Consider the following 9,529-nt stretch of genomic DNA (forward strand, 5'->3'; position numbering starts at 1 on the left):
TAAAACATAGATTATGTTGTATGTATGTATGTATGTATGTATGTATGTATGTATAATAGATTTTCTTCGCGGTGAAAATTCCTATCAATATTTCACACAGATTAAAGAGCAGTCTGTTCATAGCTGTCAACTTTCCCCCCTTTTTAAGGGAAATTCCCTTATTCCGAATAGGATTCCTCGCAAGAATAGGGAAATGTTGACAGCTATGAGTCTGTTCCTTCGCTTCTGCAAAATGTTCCCATTCGACGAACAGACAAACGGAACCGAAAGCAAGCCGAGCCATCGTGGTGGTTATGGAGAATTTATTTAACATTCGGTTCGATTGATAGTCAGTTGTCGTTTTCTTGATTTTATTTTCGTCTTTCCCCCCACCCCCTAAAGCAGCTCTGAATTACGGAACTTCGTAAAAAGAAAAATAGAATATAATTCGCATAGCAATGGCGCTAAGGCGGCAACGCCCCTCCCCCCGAAAAAAAACACATAAAAATGAATTGTAAATTGCACACGGCTTTCTTCTCCCCTTCCCAGCTCCCCCCATAATAAAATAATAAAAACAATAACAACGCATCGCTTAAGAATAAAAATAAAAAACACCGTCTGCTTTGCAAATCGGGTTTTAACTTATTGGAGGAAACAGCAATAACAATAACAACGACGATAATTAACTTTTTTTTAAAAGGAGAGAGGCTAGGAGACGCCGCCGGCCACGCCAGCGCTAAGCGAATTTCGTTGGCTTCCACCGAGGTGGAGAATGGAGACGGCGGGAGGCTGGAGAGCGGAGAAGCCATTGAAGCGTCCACGTGCGTAATTCTGCTCTCGTTTCCTCCTCCCTTCTCCTCCTCCTCCTCCGCCCGCGGCCTCCTTCCCCCCTCCAACTCCTGTTCCCGCAAGGCCTTGGGGAGGCAGCAGAGAAGCCTGCGTTAATTTCCCCCTCTCTTCCTCGCGGGGGGAGCTTCTTTCCCGCCGCCTTTCCATTGATTCCTCCTCCGAGAGTCTGTCCCTGCGTCTCACGGGGTGCTGCTGGTGCTGCCGGCGCTGCTGCTGTTGGTGGTGGCAGGCGCCGACGCCGGCGCACTGGTGCCTTTGACCTTGGCCACGACCTTCTTCTCTTTGACCCTGCGGTTCTGGAACCAAATGGTGATCTGTCTCTCGGTGAGGTTGGTGGCGGCGGAGATCTTTCTCCTCTTGTCCTTGGTGATGAACTTGCTGTTGGAGTATTCCTTCTCCAGCTCTTTCAGCTGCCCTTTGCTGTACGGGATCCTCTTCTTGCGCCCCCGGCGGAAGGTACACCCCTCGGGAGGGTGCTGGCCTACAGCTTCTGACCGGCAGAAGGGAGGAAAGGAAGAAAAGAGGAGAGCGCATTAAACTCAGACGAGAGTTAGGAAGGAAGGCCTGCCCTGGGGAATGAAACTCATAACCACCACCGCCCAGTCCTTTGTCTAGGAAATCCCCCAAGGCCACAGCCGAGCGAAATGGACTCTTGTGAAAACCGCTGGACTTTTTCTTGGCCCCTAAACGCACGAGTTAAGACTGCAGGATTTTATCCGTTTAATTTCATTCTCTCTTGGTTATCTTTCACCACCTCATTTCCCCCCTGCCCGATTTATTCTCACATGCATTGTGCCCGAAACACAAATCTGCCGCCATAATGCCTTTTTTCCCGGCTTCTGTCTGATGCCGGCGAGGCCGTTTCTCTGCTTTGCGAAAGAACAACCCCATAGAAATCGATATTTTTCTACCTAACTGATCTGCCTGGCAACAATTCCTTCCACTTGCTTCCAACCCATTTTAACCAACGGGATTTAGAAGCAAAGTGTGCCACATATTTTCCTGTAGGTGTTTAATTTATTATAAAGAGTAATAGTGCAGGGCTTAAAATTGCAAATTAGTCTGGATTAAAATGTCTTTGTTGGGGGTTCAAATCAGCTGAGCAACTTTTACACTGGTTGTAAATAATTTGAGGCAAAACCCTATTGATTTCAATGGAACTGATTTCCAAATATTATTATTTTTTAAGGAAAGGGGGTTGTGTTAGGAAATTATTCAGCGCTAGGTTTTGATTAGGCTACTCACATATGTTTTAGCAACCATTTTCACATTCACAAGATTTCGTTAGACACGCACACCTGTATATTAATAAATTATTGTCAGTGTTTCATTTCTATGTAATCATTAACACCAAACAGACTGCTACCCTTCCTGTGTGTGCCACTGGAGTTTGGACGTAGCTGGAGGTGAAGACTATAGTAATGAATAGTACTCACAGAAAATATTGCTGCGTTTTGGTACTTTGTATGAATATAACCTGCAGAACTGAGTAGTACAAGGAAATACTCCTCTTATAGTTACTTGCTGTTGCATGTTACTGGTATCTGATGGAAAAAGCCAGATGCTGATGGTGTTTTGGGACCTGCAGTGTTACCTAAATAATGTGAGTGCAGAAATAATTTTAGTAGACAGGAGCGTACAATTTCATAATGTGTGGAATTTAAAAAATGCAATAAAGCTTTTAAACAAAGGGGATTGTTATGTTCTTACGGACTGTGTTTTGAGGAATTGTTGGGTTATGATGCAAACAAGCAAGATGCTTTCTTGAAATTTCAAGACTGAGCTAGAACTTTTACTTCCAAAAATAAGTAAAAATGGGGAAAGAGAAACAAAAGATCTGGCTGGGTTATTTATTAATTTTATCGTTTTCTGCTGCTGGTGTTTTGTTGTTTTTTTTAAAAAAAAGGCTTGTGACCCAACTCTTAAGCATCTTTGTGGTGTGTCTTTATGAAACAACAGTCAAACTGTTTGGGTGGTCAATGTATAGCCACATAGATCTGAAAATTAATGTGAAATTGTTTCATCTGGCAGCTAGGCTGCATTTAAATATCTTGGGTGGGACATCAGTTAATGTAAATTATAGCCATCATCTGCAATCCAGATCCTCAACTGATGTTTATGGTGTTTGGTACATTTTTACTAAATGAGTTTTTAAAAACATGGACATGATGCAGCCAAGGGTGGATATTTTTAATTCCCATTGTATCTTCAATGAAAGAGATGTATGCACATGCTTAAATCTACCACTGGAAGCTATAGATTTAGAAGTGCTTAACTTCAAATGTTCCCATTAATATATTGAAAAAATCCTTTACTAAATCTTTGAGACAGAGGTTTTTGCTTGTGTGTCCTGTCTGTTTGGAGCAATTATTTCCTGCCTAGACACCAATAAATAATGCTAGATGCTGGTGGTGGATAACCTTACACAGCGTTATACATTACTGAAATATTTATATTCCTTGGGGGCTATACTGCCACAGCAATACAATGCTGTGGTGATCGAAGGCAGCACACATTATTGCAGTATAGACGCTGTTGTTGTTACGTAATTTGAATAGTTATGAATTTATTTCATTGCCCACTGTTCACTGTGCAGTCAGTTGTAACTAATAGCAATAGTATCAGTATTGCATAACTGAGTAAAAACATTAGAGCACACCCAATGGAAAATTCTCCTGCACATTCCCCATTGAGATGCATGGAAGGACTCGAGCAGGTCCCATTCATTTGAGTGGGGTTGCATGCAAAAGAAAATGGTATAAAATTATATTAAATAAAATTATATTAAATAAAATTATATTAAATAAGTGTGTGTGTATATAATAAGTATGTATACACACACATTAAATAGGGGTGTGTGTATACATACATACACTAAATATTAAATAAGTATGTACACACACACACTTATTTAATATAATTGTATAGCACCCGTCATCTTACGATCTCAATGTGGGTTACAGATTAGTTACAATGCAAGCAACCTAAGAAATAGGCAGAGAAGATAAAACTTGCCTAAAATCAGCTGTAGATCAATCATAAAAACATCTCATGGAGCCAACACAACTCAACAGAGCAACAGAGGCTACTGCTAGCAACTCGGAAAAGCCCAGGTAAGAAGGTAGGTCTTAACCTGGTGCAGAAATGTCAATGTCAGGCATATTTGCTAGAGGAGGATATTCCATAACTTCCTGCTATTGCACCTTTACTTTTTGTTGTTTTGCTGGTGGCCGTTAAAGAACATTATGTAATGTGATTTTTAATTTGATGGCTTTATATACCACTACGTTTTGTGGATGAATTTTTGTACACTCCCTTGTGAGTGCAATGTGCCCTGAAAGATGATTTAGAAATAATTTAAGAAAATTGATAAACAAGCAACATTTCTGCACTGAGTTTGTATTTTGTGTTATCGCTTAGCAGTGTAAGTGTGGTGCAGTGTAAGTTTGTTATTAATAAGCAGAGAAGCAGGTGAATGATCTTCTCTTTGCCTCTAGGAAAAGTTTAACAGCGATTCTAAACAAACTCAAGTGGAAAGATGTCCCACGGAAATTAAATGAGATTTCTTTCAAGCAAATGCAAAAGTGGACCAGAAGTCAGGTCATTAGTCATAGGTAGGGAATGGGTCTCCTGTAATTGACTGAAAACATTTATTTAATTGAATAAATATTTGTTGTTGCACTGCAAGAGGATTAAAACCTCAAGCTTGGGCTAGTGTAAATATATATTGGTATGCTTTTTGGAAGAAGCTTAGTTGGGGTTTTGCATAATTCTTCTGCTTGATGAAAAGTTCTGTACAACCTCAAACCTTACTTACTTAGCTCCCAACTTAATTTGTTGTTGTTATAGACTTGGGAGATTTCTTTTGAGGAAAGCCACTTAACTATGACAGACTCAACAGGTTCACTTCTGTTAAGACATCTCACATCTGATAGTCCACCAGCTACTCATTAGATGTGCAACTGAAGGCACGCTTACCACCTGAGAATTCCTGCAGAATTTAATAGGGCTTGAGCCAGAATGAATGGTTTGGTAGGTTGCAGTCACACACACTGCAATGGCCGCAGGTCTGTGCTTAAAGGGGTGAGCAGGGGAAGATTCTACGACCCCTTGTGGCAAAGTCATATTAAACACCAGTTAGGTGAGTGGTCACTGGAAGGCCACACAGAGGCTCACAGGAATGTAGTAGCTGAAAGGAAGTGCCAGTAGTAATCTAGTCCATCCTACTTGTATCCAGATGGCTCCCCCATCCACAAAAAAACACAACCCTGTCCGTGCATGATATATTTAAGGCAATAACCCCTCTGCCTAGGCCCACCACAGTCACCTATGTTGTTGTCCTTTCTTTAGGACCAGTCTGTCTCAGGGACTTGTCTCCTCTTTCTCCATTCCATTTAGCAGGGTCTCCACTCCAGACCAGTAAAGCAGAAATACTGACGTTAACCTGCCTTCCTTAACACACTGGTTGGTAGCTAGTGAAGCTTCTTTTGTTTCCTTAGAGTCAATTTGCTCTAGACGGGCAACATTAGGCTTCCAGCGGAAATAAATGGTTCCTATGTCTCAATTCTACAATCAGTGTCCCACTGATACATTGGGGCGCGCGGCAGGAATAGCAATAATCTCTATCCTTACCATTGCCTATAATTTTCTGCATCTTCCCTAAGGCACTTGGAACCAATCTGATCGTGCACAATTTTACCGGGGGGGGGGGAGATTTCTGTTTCTAATGGATGTGATGAATCAGGATTATATATATATATATATATATATATATACACACACACACACACACACACACACACAAACAAAGGAACAGCCCTGAAAATACAAACACAGAAAGCTGGATGGGTAGGAAATCTAAGATAGAGTATTCCGCACCTGTAGCAATGCCAATATATTGTAGCTCCTTTATAGAGACTGAGCTGATTTAATGAGGCAAGATGTGATAGCAATATTGATAGCATGGCAGGTGCTGGAGACGGAGAATGCTCAAACACAGAAGCCCTCGCCCTAAACCAGGTTTGTGATTGGGGCTGGCTGGGGACTACTCAGCGATGAGGGAAGGGCACTCCACACATGCTCAGAGACATTTATGACTACACTACCCATGTGGTTTTTAATGTTATGATTACTTCATGCCTGCTCCACCGTTGGAGAGCTGGTTCATATTTAATTCCAGCTATTATCCGAAGGGTCCATGGTATGTTAAAAAAAAAGAAGAAGCTCTAACTTGCCAGGTCACATTGGGTATTGAAAAATAACCAGTAGCTGAGATTTCACAGCCTTTCTGGGCAGCATTTTTTCATACGTAAACTAAAGCAGCAGCAACTAAGAGCATGCAAAGGGCATACATAATTGTCTAACCTCATACCTTATATAATTTGTAATAATATTTCAGGTGACCTGAGAGCAATTCATACAGCAGTGAAATTAGCCACCCTGCTGGTGCATGTTTGATGCCTATATCTGCGTGTGCAGCGCATAGGGTGTAAAGTGGGAGTTCTGCTGCTGATTTCATTGCAATATGAATTGATTGGAATTACACACACTCACGCACACAATTCTCTCATATATATCTCTTGGAAGCTGATGGGGCCACATTAATTTATAATACAACTGGGGGAAATTAGGCTGGTTGTATTATATTGTATCGTATCTTATTGTAGCGTGGGTGGGTGTGATATACAGACACACACACAGAGACACACAGAACTAAGCTAATATAGGGATCGGCGCCAGAATAGATGGTGAATATTTGAGAATAAAGATGGTCTGGACTGGAGGATCTGCAAAGTTTCCAACCAGGACTACCCGCAGTCACTACAAACACACACACACAAACACACTTCTAGGTTGAAAAGCAGACAGGATGGAGGCCCCAGTTCTTTTCCTTTTGGGGATCAAGCGCTCCCTGAGGTACAGTCCACCCAGCTCCCTGGAAAACCACGAAATCAACCCCGAGTAGGCTACTGTATCTGGCGGCCTTGTAGGGCAGCGGCGGTGACAGGGGTGGGGCGGAAGGAGAAAAGAAAGAGGCGGTCGTTTCTTTCTTTCTTTCTTTCGTTTTTTCTTATTTTTTAAAAAAGACATTGGTTACCTGCGAAAGCAGTTTTCCAAAAGTGTCCTGCTGGGCTTTGATCTTTTGAACAACACATTTGGTTGTTCCATCCCCCGGCCAAGGCCCAGGGTTCGTGGTAAGGGTCCACTGGCAGGAGCGCTTCGTGCCTGGCGTCGCCAGGAGGCCCTCCGATGGTCTGCACTACCGAAACGTCCAGGTAGCTCGCCATCGGCTGGTAAGGCCCCGCCGCGTAACCCGGGTAGAAGGCGAACTCGGCTGGGCGCGTCTGGTATTCCTCGGGAGCGGCGGCGGCGGGCGCCGAGCTGCAGACGTCCAGGTACTTCTCCGCTGCCGTCGGGTAGCCGGGCTGAGGCGGCGCGGGGCACGGCTTGAGGGAACCGCGGGCCACTCGGTACGAGCAGTAGGCACCGCCGAAATATCCGCAGGAGAAGGGCGAGGCGCTGGTCGTCGAGGATGCCTGCGGGATGGCCGGGCACGGAATGCATTGCTTTGTCGACGCGTCTCCGGGGCCGGAGGAAGGAGGGCCGTCCAGGGCCGGAGCGGGGTACGCGGAGCCGTGCATCGTCGGGCTGAGGCCGCCCAGGGCCACGTTCCTGCAGTGGCCGCCGCCCGGGAAGGCCGTCGGCGAGCTCAGCAAGCTGTCCATGCTCTTGGCGGGCACCTCATCCAAGCTCCTCCGGGGTTCTCCGAAGGGGGCGTCGGGGTCCATCCAGCGGAGAGAGCGGCGGGAAGGCGCATGGGCGCCCGCGGCTCGCTCCGCTCTGCTCTCGGTCGGGGTAACCAGATGGCGCGCGGCTTGGACGACTGGGGGGCGGGCGAGGCGGCGAGGATCGTTTTAAAAGGCTGGCGACTGCCAAAGGAGGGTCGCCTAGGCGCCCGGCGTCAGCTCCTCTCCCCGCACCCCCACCCCACCCCCACCTCCTCTTCCCTCCCTCCCCCGACGCAAAGGAGGCGTCTTTCCCGGAGTGGCGCGCTCATTGGCTGAGGCGCATCCACTGGAGACGTGCTGGGGAGGAGGGGGCCAGACAAAAATTGCGAAAATGCTTTTATGGCAAGACAGGGAGAGAGAAGGAAGGGCGAGGGGAGAGAGAGACCTGCACACGTGACGGACTTCTGTACAGGAAGGGGGTGGTGACATTTATTTATTTATTTATTTATTTATTTATTTATTTATTTATTTATTTATTTATTTATTTTCCTCCATCAGACAAGATTACCGCCCCCCTCCCCACGTACCAGCGCCTCTTTCCCTGCTCCACACGGAGTGGACACAATTGAATGGAAAGAGAAACGTTGGCTGGTCTAGGAGGAATAGTCTGCAGTGCTATAGTGTCTACAACTTAGGAAAGAAAGAAAGAAAGAAAGAAAGAAAGAAAGAAAGAAAGAAAGAAAGAAAGAAAGAAAGACAGACCATGGGTATATCACTAGAAGACCATTAATTCAATTAAGATCCATCTGAGAGAAATGGGAACTGTATCCTGCGTTTCTGAACCTTCCTGATTTCCTCGAAATTCTTTGGCGAAGTGTCCAGAGTATCTCCAGAATGCTTCATCAGTGCATGGTCAGTGTTTTATGCGCCGGTATCCCTTCCCATCCTTGCAAGAACGTGCTTCTGAATCCAGGGTTTGTGGTGGCTGACATATTTTATTGGAAACATTTTTAAAAATAAATAAATACACACATCTCACAGAGACTGCAGACTGCATTGCGAGAGAGAGAGAAGCTGCAAGCTAAAGGACTGGGTAGAAAATGCATGTGCAAAGCTAAAGTGTCACCCTTTCCTCAAATATCTGCAGGAATCATGTTCGGAGATACTGCGCTTGGTCAGACGCACCAGGCCTTTCTTCTTCGCACTAGATGCTGGGAGGGAAGTGAGCCCACCAACTCAGCCTCCGCAGGCAACTCTGCACTTCCGAAACGACATTTCCCCTAATCTTCATACATTAAGCGGTTTGAGAAAGGTGAACCGAATAATGCCGTGCTCCAAAAGTGAGACCCCGAAGTCCGATTAGACGGAATATACTGATTTAGATGGTACGTGTACGTGTGCGCAAGACAGGAGACAGAACCGCGCATTTCCCCTATGAATGCAATCAGAACATAAAGGGTGGTCGAGAGAGATGCACGGCACCTCCTCTTAAAAATATGCCTACCTGGAAGCTGAGAATGTTACGCGGTGCTCGGCTGAGAGCCTGTGTCTACTGCAATACATAAACCTGACTTTCTAAAGTAAATCAGGGTAAAGATGCACGTTTGTACAACCACGCGCACCCATCAGCGTCAATCTGCCTCCCCAGCCATCTCTTTTTGGCCTTGAAAGTGCGCCTCCCGCCCCAAATACTTTCTTTCCACCCACGAAGTCTGTTAGAATTATATCCCCCTTTCTTAAGACATCTCCCTCTTGCAACACTCATCGCCATGGTCAAGGCGCCAAAACTATTGCAGTGCAGGAGTTTCCACCTCTCATTTTGTCTTGACTAATTTACTTGCAAAGTGAATTCGGTAGTGACCCAGGAGAGAAAAGAATGCCTGCTTTATCCACAAGGAATTCCACTGCCTCTTTTTTTAATTAAGGGGAGTGGGTGGGATGTTTAAAATGCACATATAACGATTTAATTATAG

General features: G+C 45.0%; 1 protein-coding gene across 2 annotated transcripts; it reads right to left on the reverse strand.

The window, feature by feature from the left end:
• Positions 1-675: 675 nt before the first annotated feature.
• On the reverse strand, positions 676-7,758 carry HOXB13 (homeobox B13). 2 transcript variants are annotated; one of them, XM_033171169.1, is made up of 2 exons: positions 6,926-7,758; positions 676-1,315 (listed from the first exon to the last, which is right to left on the reverse strand). In XM_033171169.1, the coding sequence occupies exons 1-2, from the start codon at positions 7,614-7,616 to the stop codon at positions 1,008-1,010; spliced, it is 999 nt and encodes a 332-aa protein (XP_033027060.1). In that variant the 5' UTR covers positions 7,617-7,758; the 3' UTR covers positions 676-1,007. The 2 variants fall into 2 exon arrangements, with proteins under 2 accessions (XP_033027060.1, XP_033027059.1); XM_033171168.1 differs by having other exon boundaries at positions 676-1,318.
• Positions 7,759-9,529: the final 1,771 nt, after the last annotated feature.

Source organism: Lacerta agilis, chromosome 14 (genome assembly GCF_009819535.1).
Source record: "Lacerta agilis isolate rLacAgi1 chromosome 14, rLacAgi1.pri, whole genome shotgun sequence".
NCBI classification, from domain to species: Eukaryota; Metazoa; Chordata; class Lepidosauria; order Squamata; family Lacertidae; genus Lacerta; species Lacerta agilis.

Bases quoted from the DNA above. Each gene is read 5' to 3' on its own strand.
- HOXB13 (XM_033171168.1), bottom strand. From the start codon at position 7,616: ATGGACCCCGACGCCCCCTTCGGAGAACCCCGGAGGAGCTTGGATGAG. The intron at 1,319-6,925 runs GTAACCAATGTC...TCTGCCGGTCAG, and splicing joins TTGGAAAACTGCTTTCGCAG to AAGCTGTAGGCCAGCACCCT.